Source organism: Geotrypetes seraphini, chromosome 1, assembly GCF_902459505.1.
Source record: "Geotrypetes seraphini chromosome 1, aGeoSer1.1, whole genome shotgun sequence".
NCBI lineage: Eukaryota > Metazoa > Chordata > Amphibia > Gymnophiona > Dermophiidae > Geotrypetes > Geotrypetes seraphini.
Window position 1 is genome coordinate 427,079,106 of NC_047084.1, and position 24,738 is coordinate 427,103,843.

A 24,738-nucleotide genomic window follows, 5' to 3' on the forward strand; every position below is an offset into this window, starting at 1 on the left:
GGAGTGGATTATGTGACTGATGCTCTTTATGAAATCATCAGTCATGAGTAAGGTTTCGGCTTACTGTGTTTCTGCCCACTTAATGCTCTGGATCAGACAGTGGGTGGGGGACTCAGCCTCCACGGTCACTCTCAGCAGATTACCCTTCAAGGGGCAGATGCTTTTTGGCAAAGATTTAGATGACCTCATAACAAGTGTGGCAGATCAATGTCCCAAATCCCTCCCGGACAGCAGGGACTGTTGTTCAGTTGGGGGTGGCAGAGACAGATTTTATACCTCTAGGAGATCCTACCAGTTTTACTCCAGTTACTTCTCTCAAAGGTCCTTACAAGGGTCCAGACAAAGATATGGCAGTTACAGGCACCAGCAATCCTCGGGTCCAGCTGTGGCTCGGCCACCAACAAGCTACAATGATGCTAGGAGGGAATGGGAACAAATTTTGTCTGACTGTTGAGTTCTGGACATTATTCAGGAGGGGCACAAGATCAAGTTTTCTAAGCCCCCTCCATATCGGTTCCTTGACTTCCTGGCCTGACGGCCGGAAAAGGGGGCCAGAGTCCGATCGACAGTGCAACTCTTAGACATTCATGCCACAGAACCAGTTCCCGAAGAAGATTCAGGCACATACTCCATATACTTCATAGTGTCCAAGAAAGGCACACAAGATTGGAGGTCCATTGTGGACGAAGTCCGTAAACGAGGCCTTAAGGTCCCTCGCTTTTGCATGAAGAGGGTCCGCTTCATTATAGCAGCAATGACTCCGGGAGACTTTCTGGATTTAACGGAGGCGTATCTTCACATCCTTATTTTTCCAGATCACAGGAAATAGAAGATTTGTGGCACTCCCTTTTGGTTTGGCCACAGCTCCATGAACCTTTACCAAGGTGATGGTGGTTGTAGCGGCTCACCTACGCAGGATGGCCATCCAGGGGCATTCTTACCTAGACGATTGGCTGATCAGAGCCCTCTCATAAAGGAAGGTTGAGCATATGGTGCTGCAGGTGGTGAATCTTCTCCAGAGACTTGGTTGGGTATTCAACTTCCAATAAAGTCACCTTCAGCCGATTCTGTGTTTGGAATATCTGGGAATCTACTTTGACAGGGCACAGGGCTTTGTTTTTTTCCTGAGCCACACAAACAGAAGCTCAGGAAGCAGATATTAGATATCCTGGCCTTACCGAGCCCCATGGCCTGGCATTGCCTTCAGGTCCTGGGCTTGATGGAGGACTCCCTGGAAGTTGTTCCCTGGGCAAGTGCTCATTTGCGACCACTTCAGGACTCTCTTCTTTCCAGGTGGTCACTGCAACATCATTCCCTGCATATGAAGCTTTTGTGGACTTTGGGGGTAAAACGCAGCTTCCGTTGGTGGCTCCAGAGGGATGCCTTATCGAGGGGCATGCCTCTCAAAATCAACTCATAAGTGACCTTCACGACCGATGCAGCCTGAGCAGCTGGGGAGCCCACTACTGTGGTTGCCCGTTCCATGGAAAGTGGACCCCATCAGAAAGCAAGTGGTCTATAAATCGTCTGGAACTGAGAGACATTTGTTTGGTGCTGAAGGATTTGCAATCTTTCCTTACAGGGAAGGCAGTCTGGATGTTTTCGGACAATAGCTTATGTAAACAATCGGGGAGGTACGAAAAGCGTTACCCTAGACCAGGGGTGTCAAAGTCGATCCTCGAGGGCCGCAATCCAGTCGGGTTTTCAAGATTTCCCCAATGAATATGCATGAGATCTATGTGCATGCACTGCTTTCAATGCATATTCATTGGGGAAATTCTGAAAACCCGACTGGATTGCGGCCCTCGAGGACCAACTTCGACACCTGTGCCCTAGACCTAGAGGCACAGATGTTGTTCCAGTCGGCGGAAGCTCTCAAGCCCTCTCAGCTACCCATGTGGCAGGAGTAGAGAATGTGCAGGCTGATTTTCTCAGCAGGTATACTCTAGATTTGGGAGGGGGTGGATTCTAATCTGTCCCAGAGGGTGTTCGCCTTCATTGTGCAGTACTGGGGAAGCTGGACATGAATCTCATGGCCACAGCTAAGAATGCGAAGACAGATTATTTCTACAGTCGAAGGACTGACCTGGAAAGCACAGGACTGAACACCCTTGTTCAATCCTGTCCCACTGAACTTCTCTATGTGTTTCCACCATGGGCCTTGGTGGGCCGGTTCATCCGCCGAATAGTGAACCATCAGGGTCTGGTGATTCTGGTAGCTCAGGACTTGTCCCCGCCAGCCTTGGTATGCGGATCTGATGCACCTGCAAAGAGGCAGGTGTGTCAAGCTTCCAGTTCATCTGGGGCTCTCAGTCAAGGTCCAGTTCCCATGAAGAACCCAGAGCACTTTGGTCTTACCAAATGGCTCTTGAACGTATGGCCCTAACTCATAAGAGTTATTCAGAGGTTGTCATTACGACTCTTCTTAAGAACATAAGAATTGCTGCTGCTGGGTCAGACCAGTGGTCCATTGTGCCCAGAAGTCTGCTCACACGGCGGCCCTTAGGTCAAAGCCCAGTGCCCTATCTGAGTCTAGCCTTACCTGCGTACATTCTGGTTCAGCAGGAACTTGTCTAACTTTGTCTTGAATCCCTGGAATCCCTTGAATCTTGGTGCAAAGAAGTCTACAATGTTTGCGGTTTATGCAGAGACTTGGAAGTCTTTCCAGTTATGGTGCACCAAGGAGTAGGTGGAGCCTGAGAAGGGCTCCTACCTCTGTGATTCTAGCATTCCTAGAGGTTGGTCTTAAAAAGGGCCTAGCACTACAGATTTAACACCATGGCGCAGCATCAATTTCTGCAGCCAACCTCTGAATATTCACACTCGCCATCAATGTTCAGTTTTTGATAGTATTTTTTGGCTTGCTTCATTACCATTAAACCAGTCAATGGGATGCCTTCTTTGCTGAACCCACTCAATCAGTGCACGATCTAAATTTTTGGTTTTGCCTTATGCAATGTTCTGATTTTCATTAATTTCTGGTCATCACTTTTATTGTAAAACTTCAACAACTTATCTTTCTGAGTGGAATCTGTGCCATTTTCTAGCCCTCTGATCTTTCTGCTTCTCTGCCATCCTCAGTGGAATTTGCATCTCTCTGAGCCATTTTCCAGTCCTTCAACCTGAATTGCACAGAGAACAGGAGACACACGCCTGTGTTGCTTTTAGTGTGTGTCACATTGGGGAAATTGACTACCGTATTTTCACGCATATAACGCGCGCGTTATACATGTTTTTACAAACCGTGCATACCCTTGCGCGGTATACGCGTGAGCGCTTTGTACAAAATTTTTTTTACATAGTTACCCCCCCCCCCGACGTCCGATTCACCCCCCCGCAGGACCACTCGCACGCACCCGCACCCCCACCCCGAAGGACCGCCGACTCCCCGACACGATCGGAGCAAGAGGGAGCTCAAGCCCTCTTGCCCCAGCCAACCTTGGCACCCCCGACACGATCGGGGCAAGAGGGAGCTCAAGCCCTCTTGCCCCCCCCCCCGACTCCCCGACACGATCGGGGCAAAAAGGAGCCCAAGCCCTCTTGCCCCGCCGATTCCCCAACTCCCCGACAATATCGGGCCAGGAGGGAGCCCAAGTCCTCCTGGCCCTGGCGACCCCCCCCCCCCCCCTAGTTGTTCGGGCCAGGAGGGAGCCCAAATCCTCCATGATATTCTATGGAGAGGAGCGGCTACTGAACAAACATGATAAATAACCACGGGAGTCTCAACCCTGATGAAAAAGACCTGCTTGAAACATGTGCATGTCGGTAGAGTTTCTTCCTCAAGCTAGACATGAGTGTTTATACCAGTTCTACTATATGACTGATGGCAGGCCTAAGTGCTAGCTCCTAAACACTTATGAAAAAAAAAAATAGGTGCTATCGTAATGCCTGCAAGGTGACTGTACTACCGGTAGATATATTCAGTGGCACTAGCTATATGGATAGCAGCGCTGAATGTACATATCAGGGTGAGCACTGATGCCAGCACTTAAATTGTCATTGTGCTAGTTGAATTTTGACCCCAGTGTTTTAAGTAATGCATCCAACAGTTTGTTGTTTTGCTTTTATAGTTATTTTTTACAGTGTTTGATGCTAGTGAGTTAAAACAGTGATATTAATAGCTAGTTACAGAGTCTTGGAGTCTTCCAGCTTCTCAAGCCTTAAGAAAAAAATGCAGGGGTTTACGTAGATTAAATTTGCAAAGTGGTGTACTATGTGCAAGAGGTTGTAAGTCTTTTTTTTAAGTTCAATATATTTATTAATTTTATGAACATTACATAAAAATACATATACTGAGTATCATAACAGCCATAAGAAATACAGGCATCATATGCTATGAAGTGTAATCTACATATCAAGTAGTATATATGAGAAATCCAAATACAAAGAAAACAGTGTAACACCAAAAAAGGAAAGGATGTCAATCATCAGTATACGTGAATACAGAATAGTAAGCATGATCCATGTGTAAAACAACACAAACTTCAATAGAAACATAAGGTATTTTCACTAAAAGCATGTAAGCCTTGCCAGATGTTGTTGTAAGTATCAATATAATTATATTTCACAGCATGAGCCTTTTCAAACTTGGCTATTTGACAGATCTGATTCCACCAACTATTGTAAGATAAATTGGAGCAATGTTTCCAATTAGTAAGAATGGATTTGATCGTGATAAGTAAAAGGCTTCTCAGTAATTTGGCATTCCATTTGTTTACTGGTGATCGTAAACCATATTGCCCATAGATGACAACAGCCAAAGAGATGTCTTCATCAATTTGAGTGACCCGGCTTATCGTGACCCATACTTTATGCCAGTAAAGATTCACAGGGGGACATGTAAAAATCATGTGGGCAAGAGTGCCCACCTCCTTATGGCAGGACCAGCAGCAGTTAGAGGTCGAATTAGGAAGTTTGCTAAGTTTGTAAGGTGTCCAAAAAGCACGATGTAGAAGATAATAAGCTGACTGGGAGAAACTTGCAGAGTGAAGAGTGTGAGTCATCTCACGCCAAAGCAATCCCCATTCTTTCAAGCTAATGTCCATTCCAGTATCTTTAATCCAGATATCACGTAAGGTAGAGGTGCTTTGGAATTTGATTTCAATTAAATACCGATACCAGTGTGCTGCTTTCCCGCGTTTCATGACTTCAATCATGTGATTGAGAGACGCCATGGTAGGTTGAGTTTCTTGAAGCGCCAATACATCATATGAAGCCTTAATGGCGTGACATAGCTGTAGCCATCGAAAGTATTGAGAGCTCTGCAGATGATATTGCTCCTGTAAAAGCTTAAATGGAATCCATGTACGATTGAGATATAACTGATGCAGGTACCATATTCCGGCAGATTGCCAACTAGGCCAATGTATAGGTCTCCCTTGAATCAATATGTTGGAGTTATTCCACAGGTAAATATAAGATGTTTCTTTCCATCGAATTACAGATAGCTGATCAGCCTCGTAAATGGTACGTTTAGTGGATGCATGAGGTTCTCTGCACTTGGTAACCTTGGCATCCTTAGTAAACATAGCAGATCGAACATCATTGATGCCAAGGACCTTCATTTCTAAAGAAGACCATAAAGTTGGTGCATGAGATTGTAGTACTGACAGCCAAGCAGAATTATGCCTTAGAATGAAGGCAGTATGGTATTCTCGAAAACTGGGAAATTTGACTCCTCCCTCAGCTACTATACCCTTCAATTTTATCAGGCTGATTCTGGGTGGGGAATTATTCCACAAAAACTTAGATAGTTGAGATTCAATTTTCGCATATACTTGATTAGGCAGGTAAACGGGTAACATGCTTAGGACATGGTTCACAACTGGAGTCACCATCATTTTAATAGTGTTCAATCTTCCCCACCAAGACAATCTCAAAGGTGTCCATCTAGAAGTGAGAGAGTGTATGGATTCCATAATATATTTTACATTAAGATTAACCGTTTCCTCTAAAGTCGTGCCAAAATAAACTCCCAGATATTTTAATTTGGCGGAGGACCATTGAAGGCCAAATTTTACAATCTCAGCATGAGCTTCGGGACAGTTAAGTGCGAAAATATCAGTCTTTGTCATATTCAATTTATATCTGGAAAAGGTGGAAAATGAAGATATAACACTAAGTATTTGTGTGATAGAGTCAGGTGTAACATACAGCAGAACATCGTCCGCGTATGCTGACAGTTTAATCTCAGTTGTTCCACAAGGGATGCCATGAATGGTGGGATGAGATCTAATCGCAATCAGCAAGGGTTCTAAAGCAATATTGAACAATAAGGGTGACAATGGGCAACCCTGTCTTGTTCCTCTAGTTGGGTTAAAAGAAGACGAGTAGTGGCCATTAATGAGGATTCTTGTAGTTGGGTTGGAATATAATACTTGAACTAACGATAGAAAGTCTTGGTGAAATCCAAACCACTTCATTACAGAAAATAGGAAGGACCATTCTATACGGTCAAAGGCCTTTTCTGCGTCTAAGGCCATGGCTATCAAGGGTGTGTCAGTGTTGTTAGCATGATCAATAATATGAGCAAAAAGACCAGTGTTAGCAGAAGCCAGCCGTCCTGTCATAAATCCATTTTGTTCTTGTGATATGATGCTGGGAAGAACCTGCTGGAGCCTGGCTGCAATAGTTTTGGCATATAATTTTGATCAATGTTTATAAGTGAAAGAGGACGGTAATTCTGTATCTTCATCTTGTCCTTGTTGGGTTTAGGCAGAACAATTATGGTAGCCTCGGTGAAGGATCCATTTATCTCTTTCGAGTCAATGAGGTAAGTGTAAAACGACAGCAGCTGAGGGAGCAAAAGATCCTGAAACGATTGGTAGAATTCTGTCGTTAGTCCATCTGGACCAGGCGCCTTATCTCTGGCCATGGAGTCAAGCGCTGATTTCAGCTCGAAGCAGTTGAGGGGTTTATTCAAACTCGCATTTTCGTCCTCAGTCAACTTGGGATGAGTCAAATCATGTAAAAAGCCCATGTAAAAAGTCCACCTCAGAGGTGTATAGTTGTTGGTAATAAGACTGAAACTGCTGTAATATATCCGTTGGGGCTGTCAGCAATATGTCATCAGTAGTCCTAATAGCCGAGATGCATGGCTAGTCGATGACCACACTGGTTCGCCTCCATGTAGTGACTAGCTGAATACGACATAATTTGGTCCGCCGCCGTTGTGCTCAGACTAACATTGTATTTGTACTTAACAGCTTGAAGCTGCTGAAGTATTTTCATGTCAGATGTATTGGCGCTATGTGAGATTTCCAGATTTTTAATTTCTCTCTCTAGAGAACGCAGTTCCTCTGTATGTTTCTTTTTCTTATAAGTGTTTCTTTTTCTTATAAGAAGCATAGGAGATGATAATACCTCTTATGTACGCCTTAAAGGCGTCCCATAAATTCCTCCAATTCGTGTCCTCAGGTTTGTTAATTGCGAAGTAGTCACTGATGGCTTTTTCAGTGATTGGTTTGAAATCAGGATCTTGCAATAAGCTATTATTGAACCTCCATAGGTTACGAGGAGACGGTCTACCTAGACGATCTTGCAATAAGCTATTATTGAACCTCCATAGGTTACGAGGAGACGGTCTACCTAGACCGGTTAAAGTTAATATCACAGGGGAATGATCTGAAATAGTTATGCCTGGTATAGTGGAGGAATGAATGTGTTCAACTAAAGATTGTGAAATCAAAAAGTAATCAATGCGGGAGTATGAGTTGTGTGGAGGAGAGAAGAAAGTGTACTCACGATCCTTCTGATGTATCAATCTCCACGGGTCTGTAAGATGGAATTGGGCAATCAAATCCTGTAGCTGAGTCCACATTTTAGATTTCTTGAATGTGCAAGATGATTGTCTGTCAATGAGTGGGTCGCAGACCATATTGAAATCACCTCCTAATATACAGGGAATATCATTATACTTATATATATGTTCAGCTATTGTGGAGAAAAATTTCATATCTTCAACATTAGGCCCATATATATTCATAATCATAACAGTTAAACCCCCAACGTCCAGAATTACCAGAGCCCATCTGCCTTTATCATCATGTATTTGAGACACAATATTAATATCTGATCTTTTCCTGATGAGGATCAGTACCCCATTTTTTTTGTCAATTGAGGGAGAAGAAACACTAGGGAATGCCCATGGCACCGATAATCTATCGGAGTCATGTGCATTTAAATGTGTCTCTTGTAACAAGGCTACATCCGGCTGTAGGTCAGAGATGTAAGACAGGATCTTTTTCTTTTTAATATTGTTATTCAAACCCTTAACATTAAGGGTTATACATGTTAACGGCATATCATTAAAATGGCAAGAAATTACAAATATTGGCAATAGAAAATGAAATACAGTTGAGAAGTAAAGCACATGGCAATGATACTGAGCTGCATACACTGGATGACATCCTAGAGGAAAAACAACAAGAAACTTCAACATATTAAACAAGATAGAAAGTGAAGCACGGGTCAGTGAGACCGCAGGTAGTGCGTTCCCTGAGCTCACAGCGTGTTTAAATTAAAGATCTGATCTTCAACAAGCAACAAACCGCTTTAGTCAAATACAACTAAACAGTACATAACCACAGGGCCCTTGAAATCGCTGCAGTAATACAAAGAGAAAGGCACAATATTATTATGGACCCCCCGATACAATAGCACATCAAGTGTGATCAATACTGGAGGGAGACAGTTTCTCCAAGTAGTCGGCCAAGTCCATGGGTCTGATGAAATCCTTAGTGCAGTTGTTGTATGTGACCCTCATTTTCGCGGGGTAAAGCATCCCGAACTTGGCGCCCAGAGATTTAAGCTTCGGTCGGTATTCTAAGAGAAGCTTACGATTTTTAGCAGTTTGTTTGGCCAAGTCGGGTACAAACAGCAATGTATGTCCTTCAAATTTTATGGGTGCATTTAACTGGGCCTTCTGCATAATGTCAATTACTTGCGTGTCGCGTAAAAGGCAGATCACCACGGCTCTCGGATATTTTTCATTGAGGTTCTGTTTGGCCGGCACCCTTTGGGCCCGCTCTATCTCGAACGGGTGTGAGAATTCGATCCCCAGCAGATTCGGTAGCGTGGTTTCCAGGAATTTGGCCATATCCCTGCCCTCTCTCGCCTCCGGCAGGCCTAGGATCCGGAAATTACTCCTACGCGAACGGTTGTTTGCGTTTTCAAGATCCAGTTCCAAACGCTCGATTCTTTTTGTGTGCCGCTGTAAAGTTGAAATATTTTCAGCGTTGACCTTTAATTTTAATTTCCGCCGTCTCCATCCGCTGATTAAGATCGGTAAGTTCTGCACGAAATGTGGAAATATCAGTCTTGATTTCCTCCATCAGAGAGCGCATGGCGCGGATTTCCTCAAGAATGTTACAGGCCGTTTCATCGTCTACTTTCAGAGTCGATTTAACCGGGGAAACGGGGTCCGTGTTCCGTCGCTTACCGGTTTTGGTGGTAGCCATGCGGACACTGGATCAGCGGTCAATAATTTAACTATGATTACCGTGTAAGTATTGATGAAATTGAGTCTTTAGTTCAGATCACGCCGGAGCACGAGGATCAAGCGTCCATACCGTACGGTGCTCGCTAGCGCCCCCCAAGGTTGTAAGTCTTTAGTTACTCAGTTTTTGGCAAGCAAGTACTAAAAAGGCTTTTTTTTTTCCTTGTGCATTTTTAAAATTCCTGTTTAAGGTGTGCAAGTGTATTGTAAAGTCTTTGTCAGCAGGTAACTCAAACAATGACAAAAATTAGAGATCCCACCAGGAAATAAAAATCTGTCTAACCGGGATCTCTGTCAGTTTTCCTTTGCTGTTTGCATGCTTTATGTGTAAAGCTGCAGTGTCTCAAATTTTCAGATGGTTCACAGACTGCAGCAATCTGCTTTGAGTTTGAATACATCAACAAACAGCCATCTGTCTGTCCTGCTTTATCACTGGCAATTTCCTTTACAAAGTTAATTTCAGCACCCGGCTGCAGTGGGGCTGCAGTGGCTCTAAGGTCCACAGTTTCATTTTAATTCTAATGTAGGGTTACCAGACCTCTGGGAAAACCTGGACATGTCCTCTTTTTTTAGAGGACTGTCTGGGTGCCTGGAGAGATTTCAAAAACCCAGCAGTTTGTCTGGATTTTGGAAGTCCCCAAATTCGGGGCTATATCTGGAGGTCTTCTGCACATAGGGGTGGAGCTGCAGGCGGAATGGGGCAGGACTGGGGACGAGGTGGTGCCAGGTATCCTTTTTTTTTTTAAGAGGAAATCTAGCAACCCTATGCTAATATACTGATCTATGCATCCCCTTTGCCCTGACAAATCGTGTTTGCAGTGTAGTAATGATTTAGGAGTTGCTCATTGATTTTACAGCGACTGTTAAAGAAAAAGGTGAATCTTACCTAACATTGATTTGAACTAGAGAAGCACATATGAAACAAACAGCAAATAAGATGCACAAATTAATACTTTGTTTTAAAGAGACATCACAGGCAGGTTTAGTGCAGTGATTAGGATACAGTGTTATTATTAGTAGGGCATCAGCAGTAATCTAGCTCGGTGTACTTGAGTTAGTGTACCGTGGTCAAGAGGTGCACAGGAACGAGGTTTGCAAGCATCCCCTCTAGGTTTGTGGATTGCCGTGGGGTTGGAGATTTCCTGTGGGGTTCCTGTGGGAGTGTACAAGGGTCTTCCAAAATGTTGAGTATGACTTCCTCCTCCTCCCTTCATTAATTCAATGCAGCTGCACTTGCTCTCTGCTTGGGCTGATGACAGCGAGGCTCACACTGACCCAAGCACCAGTCAGCAGCATCAGAGATCACCTGATCTACTGGTGCATGTGGGTGGTGTCCTTTAGGGCTGCCCGATTCAGGGAAAAAAAATTTTGATTCGATTCAGCCTATTGAATCGATTTTTCGATTCGATTTTCCTGCCCAATTGGGTGTTTTTATAAAACATCCTGGTGGGTTTATTTTATAGCCTCTTCACCCCCTTTGCCTTCTTCTAACCACACTGGCGCAGTGGTGTAAACAAAATAAACAAACAAAAAAGACTTTTCCTCTCTCTGTTAAATCCTAGCTCATGTTTGCGGTCTAACAAAAGCTCTGGCAGAATACACTTTTCAAGTATGACATATTGTAATCACAAAACAGAAAATAAAATTATTTTTTCTACCTTTTGTTGTCTGGTCAGTATTCAAATCTTGTTGGTCCCAGGCTCTTGTTTTCTTCTGATAGCTTGCTTGTCAGGGTCTCCTTCTTTTCTTCTTTCTCCGTGCTAACCATTAATCTTCTATCTCTGTCCTCCCCTTCCGTTTCCCTTCCCTCCCCTGGAGGTCTAGCATCTTTCCTTTTTTTTCATCTCCATCCACAGATCTACCTTTTCTAAACTACCCTTTCATCCAGCATCTCTACCTCCTTCCCCGCTACCCCAGGGTCCACCATCTTTCCCTTTCGGTTCCCAATTACCCTCCTATCCAGTATCTCTATGCCCCCCTCCACACCATCCCTTGTGTCCAATTTCTCTCCCTTTCTGTTCCTTCCCTCCCTAAATCCCATTATCCACCATTTCTCTTCCACTCCTCTGTTTTTAGACCCATTATTTCTTCCCTCCCCCAAGTCCGGCATATGCACGTTTTTTTGAACCCCCTCTTCCCTCCCTCCCTCCATGTACTTCTACAACAGGGCCCTCTCCCCTGAAAGTCTGCCCCCCCCTGAAGAGCAACCCACCCCTGAAGGCCTGTCCCCCCAAAAGACTGCACCCCCCCCCGAAGGTCTGCCCCCCTGAAGGCCTGCACCCCCCCGAAGGCCTACATCCCACCCCTGAACTCCTGCCTGTTCCCCCTGAAGAACTGTACCTCCCCCTTGAAGGCCTGCACCCCCCCCCCGAAGGCTCAAGGAATCAGGCTCGAGGAATAGGCATCGACATGGCAGATGAGATTCAACATGGATAAGTGTAAAGTGATGCATGTAGGTAACAAAAATCTCATGCACAAATACAGGTTGTCCAGGGCGGTACTTGGAGAGACCTCCCAGGAAAGAGACTTTGGAGTTCTGATTGACAAGTCGATGAAGCCGTCTGCACAATGTGCGGCGGCAGCTATAATGGCAAACAGAATGCTAGGAATGATAAGGGGATCACGAACATATCAGAGAAGGTTATGCCATTGTACCGGGCTATGGTGCACCCTCACCTGGAGTACTGCGTCCAGCACTGGTCGCTGTACATGAAGAAGGACACGGTGCTACTTGAAAGGGTCAGAAAAGAGCGACTAAGATGGTTAAGGGACTGGAGGAGTTGCTGTACAGCGAAAGATTAGAGAAACTGGGCCTCTTCTCCCTCGAACAGAGGAGATTGAGAGGGGACCTGATCGAAACATTCAAGGTACTGAAGGGAATAGACTTGGTAGATAAGGACAGGTTGTTCACCCTCTCCAAGGTAGGGAGAACGAGAGGGCACTCTCTAAAATTAAAAGGGGATAGATTCCGTACGAACGTAAGGAAGTTCTTTTTCACCCAGAGAGTGGTAGAAAACTGGAACGCTCTTCCGGAGTCTGTCATAGGGGAACACACCCTCCAGGGATTCAAGACAAAGTTCTTGCTGAATCAGAACGTATGCAGGTAGGGCTAGTCTCAGGGCGCTGGTCTTTGACCAGGGGGTCGCCGCGTGAGTGGATTGCTGAGCACGATGGACCACCAGTCTGACCCAGCAGCAGCAATTCTTATGTTAACAGTTAACTGTGATTTGCCACCAAAGCAGTAAGTGTGAAACTAATTCATTCAATTTCAATTTTCTATATCATTTTCCCAAGGGAGCTCAGAACGGTTTACATGAATTTATTCAGGTACTCAAGCATTTTCTCCATCTGTCCCAATGGGCTCACAATCTATCTAATGTAGCTGGGGCAATGGGGAGATTAAGTGACTTGCCTAGGGTCATAGGGAGCAGCGTGGCAGCCAAGTTATAAGATCGACACTGATATAGACCACATAGACTATTCCTTGATAAATCTGTTCAAAAAAATTAACAGCATAAAGTCAGATTTTTAAACTGTTCAAAAGTAAGGAAAAACACTGAACAAAACCTGTGAGATTTGCTTACTAAGTTTGAGATGAGTGTTTTGCATCAGGCTTCACTTTCCTGTATGTTTAATGTTTATTAAACTTTGATATCCCACAATTTACAATAGATCAGTGCGGCTTACAAAATACAATAAAATCAGTTAACAAGAAAAGAACGCCAATATCCATAGGAAAAACCTAATCTAAATATTGAAGAAAAAATACCCCTCTTTTTGTTATGGTCTCCTGAATGCGTACTTCTCATGTCCACTGACAATCTAAAAATTACGTCAAATTAAATGCCAAATTAAAAAAATGAGTTTTCAACATATAAATTTTGGAAATGAAAATTCACTTCAAATAACTTGTGGAAGGTCATTCCATAAGGATGGAGATAAAAAGAAAAAGCAGAATTACGAGTTGATTCATAATGAGCCATTTTTGGTGAAGTAAGTACCAGTCTCTGAGAGTCAACCGACTGTAATGTACGTGTTGGGGTATATGGAACGATTACAGCAGCCAAGTATGAAGCAGCTGCATAATGTAGAGCTTTAAAAGTCAAAGAATTTTAAATTTAGATCTATAATGTAAAGGCAACCAGTGTAAATGTATCAACAAAAGAGTGATATGATCATATACTTTAACCTTGAATAGAAGCCTTGCTGCTTTATTTTGTATTGTCTGTAAGGTACATAAGAGTGCTGCATTGATTCCACATTATATTGAATTACAATAATCTAACCTTGATAATACAAAGGCATGAATTAATGTGTGAATGGAATCAAAATCTAAGGTCTTACTGCCTCTGTGATTAAAAAAAAAATGATAAAAAAAAAAGACAAAAAAAATTACCTCTATGACAAAAAAAAATAAAATTGAGAAAATCAAACATGCAAAGATAAACTTATAAGTCCTTCAGAATTTTTATTTCCAATTTTTAAATTTAGTTTTCAGAGACCAAATGAGCTTTGTTCATATAATTATTTTTCTGGGGATTTTGTTCCCTTCTTGAACTTTCAGGAAATTATTCTCACTTAGGAGAAGAGCTACATGGAAACTGGGGAAACAAACAGACCTCCAGACTAAAGAATGACATGGGGAGAAATTTGTCCCTTTACTTATGGGGTCTACCACACCTTCATCCCTATCTGTGTTTGTGTTCTGCAGTCCTACTCCCAGCACTTCAGCTGTGAACACAGAACAGAAATATTTGTTAGCAATTTAGTCTTATCTTTATCAGCTTCTACATATTTCTTCCCTTCAACTGAGTCTCGTAATGCCACTTTTGCTATTTCTATCACTAATATACCTAAAAAATGTCTTGTCCTAAAGTTTTACTGTCTCAGCTAGTATTTCTGCCATTTGCATCTTTGCTTTCCTGACTACTCAACCAGTTTCTCTTATGTTTTCCAGATATTTTAGCCTCTTGTAGTTTATGAAAGCTAAGCTTGTTTTCCTTACCTTTTCAGCTACTACTTTTGAGAACCAAAGCAACCTTCTATTCCTCTTACCTTTCCTTATTTTCCTTACAAAATAGTTTGTTGCCCTTACAATAGCTCCTTTCAGTTTTCCCACTGCTTTCCTATTTCTTCCAGATGTTCCCGTCCGGGCAACAATTCCTTGATGTAATCCCCCATCTGACTAAAGTTAGTTTTTTAAAGTCTAGAACCTTTCATTTTGTATGAGCCCTCTATACCAGTCTTGCCACCTCCTCTCTCATTTCCTTCATGAGGGATTAAAGCTGAAGTCAGCTTGCACTTGGAGCCACTCCTTCTGCTTGGGTAACATGCAGTGATCACTGGATGCCAGATATCACCCATTGTAATATCGGAAACACTTTTCCCGTTTGTAAAAATGGCCCCAACCCATGCGGGTTCCATTACCAACTGCTGAGACAGTTCTCCTTGTAGAGAATCCAGGATCTCTTTACTTCTAGAAGGCCCCTCAGTAGGTATACCCCAGTCAACATCTGGCATGTTAAAATCACCTATTAGTAATACTTCCCCTTTTATAGCTATATTCTGAATGAATGCTATTAAATCTCTGTCCACTTCTGTTTCTGAAGGAGGCCTGTATATCACACCAACATAAATACATTTTCCATTCCTTCTTTTCAGATTGATCCTCAGGGCTCTTCCTTACCCTTCAGATCCTGCGATTATGTTGCTTTAATATGATTGTTAACATATAACACCACTCCCCCTCCCTTTCTTCTTACCTTGTCTTTCCTGAACAGATTATAGCCCAGTACAACTATATTCCTGTCATGGTTCTTCATGAACCACGGCTCTGTGATTGCCGCTAAGTCCAACTCAGCCTCTTTCATTGCAGCCTATATGAGGGAGTGCTGAAAAGTTCTCAGCCCAGCCAAGAAGGATATGGTTCAAGCAATGATCTGAAACAGTGTCAGAACAGAGAATTTTGTTTCTTCAAATTGTCAAAATAAGATAACTCTTTTCAGCTACAGTGTCAAAATAATGCTCAGAATTTATGAAGTTGGGGGGTGGGCTGAGAACTTTTCTGCATCCCCGCATAGATCTAGAACCTTTTTTCCATACTTCACGCATTAGTATATACTGTTTTCCAGACATTGCTTCCTTTTCCTATTTGTGTAGAGGTATTTACTGATTACCCTGCTCCAGAGGTCTACATTTCAAATAAACATGGCCGATGAGCCGATTGTAGCAAGGGAATCTCCTTTAGCGGTCGCAGCACTGAACTCATTACCTGTAAAGGCAACCGACAGGAGGGATGCCCACTCCCTCCTGCTGGAACCCCCAAAGCCCCCCAACCCCGAATGCCCAATTCCTCCTGCCACCACTACCCCGAGACATCCTCAGGCATATGGGAGGGGCTTTAGGCATCTGTCAATCAGGATCTTAGGCCCCTCTCCGGTGCAATCCACTATTTGGAATTGGCGTGCCTGCTGTCAGGAGGGAATAGGCATCCCTCTTGGGGTATTCGGGACGGTGGCAAGGGGATTTTAGGGTGTCAAGGGGTGTTTGTGGAGTGTCAAGGGGATCCTGGGGTGTCGGACAGTGTCAGGGGTGGAGTTAGGGAGTATTTGAGGGGCTTTGGGGGATGATGGAGCCAGCGGCAGGAGGGAGTGGGCATTCCTCCTGGGGGATGTTTCAGGAGGGGTGGCAGCAGAAGGAATTGGGCACTCCTCCTGCTGTGGACATTCGGGGTGTGTGTGGAGGGGTTGGGGGTTCTGGCAGGAGGGGAGTGGGCATCCCTCTTGCTGGCCAACTTCGTAGGGGGGACGAGTTCCCTGCTGCTACCACTAAACTGATCGTCGCAGGGAGATTCCCTTGTGGCGATTAGCTTAATGGCAATTCAATTCTCTAAAGCAGTGTATCTCAAACTGTGTGTGTCCTGAGATTCCAAGTGTGCCGTGGCATCTGAGGAGGAAGAGAGGTGCCTGTCAGCTGACTTCCCTATGCGGTACTGCGCCAGCGCTGACCGATTTGCCGGAGGCCTGCATGTTTCCCCCTTCTCTCTAGCGTCTTCCAGCGTCCCCCCTGGCCTCCCGGTCTCACCTTTAAAGCTAATTACAGTAGCCTGCAGAAGATCGCTGGTAGGTAAAATTATTTTATTTTCAATATAGTGATTGAAATGTGTCAGTTTTGAGAATTTATATCTGCTGTGTATATTGTGTGTATATGAAAAATTAATGGGAAAAATTGCATTACAATTAGTAAAGGGTATGGGATCTGGGGCAGAGCTGGGGTGGACCTAGGGAAGTCTGTGGTTGGGATAATCAGTTGATATTTGTTAGACCTGGGGGTACTTAGCTTGAAGTAGTTGAGAAACACTGTTGTAGGCAATCAGCTGGCGTCAATGCCTCTCCTTCTCTCCGGCCTTCTTCCCTGCTGGCACCCCCTACTAGTGTCTCAGGGCCCATTATCACAGCGACTTCCTTGCATTTCTGGGTGCCTCATAACGTGGCCACTACCTTTAGTGTGCCCCAGCTTGAGAAAGTTTGAGAGACACTGATCTAACCAGTGCCTGTGACATGGATGCCAGTGGGGTTAGGCGTCTGTCCATCAGGGAAGATGCAATTCTATATAGGATGCCCATGTGCGACTCTCAAAAGCCGCTTAAGTGGCTGCTGAGACTGGGCGTCCTACACAGAATCCAGCCTTAAGTGTGTCCCCTGTCTTGCAACTAGCACTACATTCATATTAGTTCTCTTTCTACCTGCTCCATGAATATCATATGCCTTGCCAAATGTATGTTCGGGAAATTTGCTTCAGTTATCCATTTTTAGCAGCCAGCGTTCTCACTAAATATAGCAGAGCAATCTTTCTCCTTAAACCTATTGACTACCATTAATAATAGAGTGTAATATAGTATTGTAATTTTTGTCCTTAGGTTGATGAAGTTCCTGATGGGGCAGTGAAACCTCCAACCAATAAGATGCCCATATTTTTTTTCGGCACTCATGAAACGTAAGTCCTCATAACCTAATGCATTTTTCTCATTATGATTTTATTTTTAAATGACCTCTTTAGTTTTGCAACCAATGATTTTTCTAAGAAGTTAGCAGTTGCCTCACCTCCCTTGACCTATCTTACAATCCCTGTAATTGAGGCAGGAATGATTCCTAGGTACTTCCTGCCCCTTATGATCTCTGCTCTCAAAAAGACTGGCATGACACTATTAGATCACCAGGTATTGTAAGGTAGACCTGGGGCGTGCGGCAAATTCTTTATGGGGGGTTTTTCTGTATCGAGATAGAAAATTATGCAGTTATGATCTTGCATAATAGTTTACATGGTAAATAGAATGCTCCAAATAAATGCTTTTGATCCAACATTTTTAGCTGAAATTTAAATCTGTAAATTTGGTATAAGCTCTTTAGGAATTAGCCTCTCTGTGAAGCTATCACTTCGAGCATGGCGTAATTGGTCACTGTGAAAACACCGTGGCTTTTAGTTTGTTTTCATTAGCTGCAGTCCATGTTTGTAGAGACTGTTTGCTTGGAGGTAAAATATGGTCTTTCATTATTTAAATTATATTCTGGTTTTAGGTACTGTGGATTTAGCAGAGGGATGCAGACTACAAGCTTTGACAATCCCTAGCGGCCCTCACTGATTCACATTCGCACAACCAAACTTAGGGTTTGGGTTTGGCCAAAACAAGCTGATTTTGGCTGCAGTTTTACTTAGCTTTTAGGCATTTTTGGTTTCTCTCAGCTTATGTGTGCATGTGATGTAACCCAGAAGAGAGAGAAATTATCATTCTTTGTAAATTAGAAGGAAACATACAGACAGATGGATCAACAAAGCAATGATGTCTCATGTATCCAGCTGTTTTATTTTTGGAATAGGTATTGTTTGTTTCCTTCTAACATAGCTTAATTCTGTTTTCCATTTTCTGTCTATAGCACATGATCATAGAATGTCAATTTCCTCTTTAGCATTATAGTCTCTATTTAACCAAAGATGTGTAAGCCCTTCTGGTCATGGAATTCATCTTTAACACCACATTTCCTAAGTCCAATTTTCTCATTTCATATATGGCTACTAGAAAAATTTGTGGTTTTATCTTATTACATTACATAACAAAATTGTATTTTATTTTATTTTTTTGTTCCTGGGTAATAGGTATTCTTTCTTAATTGTCTATGCCACAAAAGTATAGAAAATGTCTATCATTCTCCTCAAACCTTGCTTTTGTGACCAGGACATTGATATTTTGAAATTTACCTTTTTTTGCAGAACATTAGATCGATTCCAAGTTGAGTAAACTTAGGGGCCCTTTTAATGTCTAGGCTTAAGCAGTGGAACTTAGATGAAAATTGTAGGTATATTTATGGGTATAACTAATTAGTGCAACATAAACAAGTCACAGCACATCTCGTTTCTAGGACAACCCATAACTACAACCACGGATTCGGATTTTGCCTGCTTATACGAATACAGAGACCAAAGCTATATGAAATATTTTATTATAGATATAAAAATATAATTCACAAGCCAGCAGTAAATAATAACTAATTATTGTTCACAATATATCTGAATACATACATATCTCAGCACATAATTATAACACAGTAATCACTAAGTAAATTAGTAAATATGACTAATTCTTACACACTAGGTATAATTCCTTATAATACTAAGTCCTGATAATAGCAGCAATTTATTAAAGCTTATCACCAAGGGGACTTAACTTTCCTTATCCATAACCAATACAAGTCTATCTAGCCCAGCTGAAAGAAAAGAAAATTCTTTTTCTCACCCTTTAGATTATGCCTCAGCAGACCCGGGAGATGGAATTTGTCTATTTTCCTCAGGGTAGCAGATGATAGAATTTCTTCTGGTCAGAAAAAGTCCGTTTGTCACTGGAAAATCTGTAATGTCTGTCTGCCAAAGTTACTTATGCGATAGAAACCAGATCTGTTTAAAAGGCAGTTCTCTGTCTTCATTCTCATCCAAGAGCAGGTCACAAGAGGTAACTCATCAGTTCTTATTGTTGCGGTGTGTGCAGAGAAACCTAAGTTTTTGATCCAAGCTCCCTCGCATCCAAAACCTAGACTAAATCTTTTTGACACCTTCCTTAGTTCTTGACAGATGACCCTCCAGGACCAGTCCAAATAGGACAATGAGAATCAATAGCCTTTTCTGTATTATTATTATTATTATTATTATATGTGCCTTGAAAGGCGCGTCCGTAGATAAGAAAGAAACACACAGATCATACCTCCTCCAGATTCACATGAGCTGAGCATGTATCAATAGGCAATAGTTCCTGTAAACATATCCAGAATGCATCGGGCATGCATCAGGCAGAAAAGATAATTCTTGCAGAAGTAGGTTCAAGCTTTCTGACGTGAGTGAGGCCTAACCTTAAGTGTGAGGAAGGAACCACTCCTACAAAGTCACAGATCAGAGGAAGCATCACCAAGCTTTTTCCACCTCCTTCATCCATCAAGATGGACTCTTCTTCTACCATAATGTAACCAATATGTTTGAGGCAAATGGAATCACCTATAACTCAAAAGCATGACATCTCTTCATTGATAGCTTATCCAGGAGCATCAAAGCTGTGCTGCTCCCTAATAGGAACCTGTTTCTTCTACTGGCTTACTCAGCGCACCTCAAAGAAGATTACAACAGCATCAAGACTTTATTAGATGCCTTGAAGTATGATGAGTGTGGCTGGGAGGTCATCGGAGACTTCAAAATAGTAGCATTCCTAATGGGTCTCCAAGGTGGTTTTATCAAGTTTCCCTGCTATCTCTGCCTTTGAGACAGCAAGAACACAGATGCACTACCAAAGGCGAGATCGGCCACAGCAGACTGAATTCTCTGAGGAGAAACAATGTCGAATGAGAACCACTGGTAGATCCCACTGCATGTCAGTTTGGGCCTAATGAAACAATTTGACAGAGCTCTAGATAAGGAGTCATCAGTCTTCAAGTACCTTCAAGACATCTTCCCTAATCTGTCTAAACCAAAGGTCAAAGTTGGTGTCTTCGTTGAACCACAGATAAAGAAGATCCTGGAGTACATAGAATTTCCTAAGAAGCTAACTAGGAAGGAGAAAGTAGCTTGGAATAGCTTTGTTACAGTGGTTTAGGACTTCTGGAGAATCGCAAAGCTGAAAACTACATAGAGTTGGTTGAGAATCTGATAAAGAATTACAGTAAAATGGGCTGTAGGATGTCTCTCAAAAGTTCAAGTCCTTGATGCTCATCTTGAGACATTCAAAGAGAACATGAGAGCATACTCAGAGGAGCAAGGTGAGCGCTTCCACCAGGATATAATGGACTTTGAACATCGCTACCAAAGACAATATAATGAAAACATTAATGGGAGAATACATCTGGGGACTGATTCGTGAAAGTGACTTGCAGTATAATTGCAAATGTCAAATAATTACTCGCTTCTAAATCTTCTGTGGTCATCTTTGTATAACTTCAGTATAAATGCATGTTAGTTGTGATTCATACTCGTATGTTGCTTTTTTTATATGGCTTTATAAGAATGAAAAGATGAAAATTCGGTGTTTTCACGTTTTAAATAGGTAACTTGCAAAATTTGACTATCCTGGTTAGAAAAGTAAAGTTTTATGGAAATAACAGACATTTTCTATACTTTTTTAGGCATGAGAAATTAGAAAATTACATTTATTGCCCAGGAACAAAAATTGTGTTATATAGTGTTATTTAGCTGTCATAGAAACATGACGGCGGATAAAGGCCAAATGGCTCATCTAGTCTGCCCATCCGCAGTAACAATTATCTTTTTCTCTCTCTGAGAGATCCCACGTGCCTATCCCAGGCCGTCTTGAATTTAGACACAGTTTCTGTTTCCACCACCTCTTCCGGGAGACTGTTCCACGCATCTACCACCCTTTCCGTAAAAAAGTATTTCCTCAGATTACTCCGGAGCTTATCACCTCTTAACTTCATCCTATGCCCTCTCATTCCAGAGTTTCCTTTCAAATGAAAGAAACTCGACTCATGCACATATATATTACGTAGGCATTTAAACATCTCTTTCATATCTCCCTTCTCCCGCATTTCCTCCAAAGGATAGAGATTGTCCCTATACGCCTTACTTTCTCATCATTAGCTGTCACCTCATTTATTCAGTGTGTTCCATGATTCTGGCTGACGCAGTCCACTTGGTAATTATCCTCTTTGTGTTTTCTTAATTTTTTTAATGGTACAATCTTTGTTGTCTTTGTCCGTGGATGATGAGTAACTTTTTTTGCTCCTTAAAAAAAATGAAGTACCTTAGTAATTTTAAAAGTTATGTGTACTCAGGTTCTCTTTGTCTATTATTTTGTTTAAAATCAGAAACCATTCAGTGTGATACACTTGCAATAACAGAATCAGGAGTGGTGGGGGGATGGATTCCAGAACTTGAGAGTGCTACAAGATGGATGTGTGATTGAGGAGCTCCACGCATCCAGGCTGTAATTGAAAGATTTATTGAAGAAATTTCATTCTTGATGTTGGTGTTATCAGCTTATTAGTTTCCTTACTAATGGGTGCTGTGAAACAGGCAAACCTGGAAACGGCTTCTACTAGCGGTGCAAAGTCTAAGAGACAGAAGCAGGAATACCTGACACCTTCAAAGGTTAAACTGCCTGAATCAGAAAATGATGAAAGACTGGAGGAATTAAGACAAATTCGCTTATTGCTTCATGGAAATTCTCAAAAATTAACTGAACTAAGAGAAGTAGTATATAATTTCACTAGGCAGCTGGAAATATCTAATAAAACATCTTGAACAGGTGGAACAGTGCATGGAAAAAGAACAGATTCAATCCAAACAAGATCATTTGGAGATACAAATTTTATCCTAAAGGATGGAAGATATGGAGAATAGATCTAGGAAATGCAATGTGAGAGTACTTGGAGTGGTTGAAGGGGCTGAGGGAAGTGATCCAGTCTCCTTTTTGGAACAATTAATTCCAAAGCTGCTCCCGATTACAAGAAAACATCCCCTGGAGATAGAAAGAGCTCACTGGATCCCAAGCAGAAGAAGTTCAGCACAAACATATCCTAGACCTTTAATTTTCAAAGTGTTAAGATTTCAACATGCGCTAGAGATAATCAGACTATCAAAAGAAAAGAAGGATCTGAAATATAATGAAAAAATAATAATCTTTGTCCCCGATTTTGCAAAGAAGATTGCTGGTGTTAGAAAGGAGTTTTTAGCCTTACAACCCCAGCTTAGACAAATCGGGGCACATTTGGTCTCCTATACCCAGCGATTATGAGAGTAACTCATAATAATAAGACTATACAATATGATGATCCGGTACAGTTAAAGCAATATATTAATATGCAGGAAGAGCCGATGACCTAGGATTGGTGAGTACTTTCACAGAGCAATGGAGAGATTGTACATCGGTATTTTTGAACTTCTGTTTGGTTAGTTTTCTTTTAGCTATCTGGCTATTTGTAAGTTTATGACTTCAGTGTGTGATTTTTTTGTATAACGTTTTTCAAAACTCTTAACTGAAAAAGATTTATGTGACTGTTCTATTAAAGACAGTTTACTGCCAATAGAAGAAGCCAGTGGCTGGGGATTGGCTGAATCATCTGTCAAGTATGTCTATTAAGCATAACAGGATGTTTCTGATTGGAAGAGAAGGAATAAGAGGGCAGTGCTTACAAGATCTGACAGAAGTACATGCCAGTTGTGTCTGGTTTTATAAAAATGGAAATGAAAAACGAGGGAACATATCTGTATTAGCATATCAATAAGTTATGATGAAATAGGTAATCTGAGGGAACTGTACATTTCTGAATCACTTGGAGAAGCTGACTTTAATGGAAAATGCTGTTGATGTGTATGATTGACTGAACCGTCTGTCAGTTGAAACTACAAAAATAATTGGTTCACTCAGAGTGGAATTGGATAATATGAAGGCGGAGCTAGTTAGATACATGAAAGGAGACTGCAAATTACATTTGGATTTATTTTTCCGCCCCTCATGGATCCACAGCTGAAATCACTGAGTGAAAGATAGAGTTGAAATAGCCGAGATGTGATTTGTAAAAGTTGTTGAAAACAAAGCCTACTCCAAGAGTTATCAAGTCAAGTTCTGGAGAAGGAAAGAGGGGAAGTCAGATCAGTATGCTCAGAAGCACCTAGTGATTCAGGATAAGAATGAATACTACACTCCAAAGTATCATCTGACTATGCACTACGAACTGGGATTTTGTGAGTCAAGCAGCGTATTTCAGAATTGAGAGAGGTGTCACTATATGTGCTGCATACTCTCATGAATTCCCAAAATATGGAGTGAAAGTCGGGCTAACCAATTATGCAGCTACATACTGCACCGGACTCCTGCTGGTCTGTAGGCTGCTCATTAAGTTTGGATTAGATGAATTTATGCAGGGCAGGTAGAGATCACATGTGACGAGTAGAGCGTGGAGAGTATTGACTCACAGTAGAGTGCCTTTTCCTGTTAATTGGACACTGGTCTGGTCAGAAACACCACTGGCAATTGTGTGTTTAGTGTTATGAAAGGGGCTGTGAATGGAGGTCTTATCATCCCTCATAGCACCAAGCGTTTCCATGACTACTATGCAAAGAGCAAAGAGTTCAAAGCCGAGGTGCACCGCAGCTATATATATATCCAAAATGTGGCCCAATATATGAAAGAATTGACAGAGGAAGATGAAGATTCTTTTAAGGAAAAATATGTTTATGATATATAGAGTTAAGTATATATTGGATTAATATTATTATTAATAGATATCAAATAATAAGGATAACTGAGGGAGGGTAGTAAAAATAAGATGGTTAGAGATGGGTTTTAAGACATAGTTATATGATGAAAAAGCAAAGGAAATTTATTAGATCATTATTTAATAGGGACTAATAGAGGAGGAATTGGGGATGTATTTTTATGAATGAAAATATAAATATACATAAGGATCTTAAATTTGTAACACTAATGATTTAAATAATAATTGTTTTAAAATTGAATGGATAATATGTGTGTATGGATTATTTTCACCTCAAAATACAATATGGGTAAATGAAAGCAGATAAATAGGTTGGATAAGATAATAAATTTATGTGTAGTTATATTTATAATATTTTAAGACTTTAGTAATATATAATAATTTTTATGGATAAGCCATGGAGGAGCATTGATTTCATTAGTATATAAATAAATCATTTAATAATTGTTATATTTACATATACAAAATATATAT

The 24,738-nt window shown here is 41.8% G+C and overlaps 1 protein-coding gene across 5 annotated transcripts in view; it reads left to right on the forward strand.

The window, feature by feature from the left end:
• The window catches only part of PSIP1 (PC4 and SFRS1 interacting protein 1), a 172,293-nt gene that overhangs the window by 14,756 nt on the left and 132,799 nt on the right, over positions 1 to 24,738 (forward strand). For all 5 annotated transcript variants that reach the window (XM_033919071.1, XM_033919099.1, XM_033919109.1 and 2 more), the window contains exon 3: positions 17,415 to 17,491. In XM_033919071.1, coding sequence (XP_033774962.1) covers positions 17,415 to 17,491 — 77 coding nt within the window. The remainder of the gene's footprint in view (positions 1 to 17,414; positions 17,492 to 24,738) is intronic.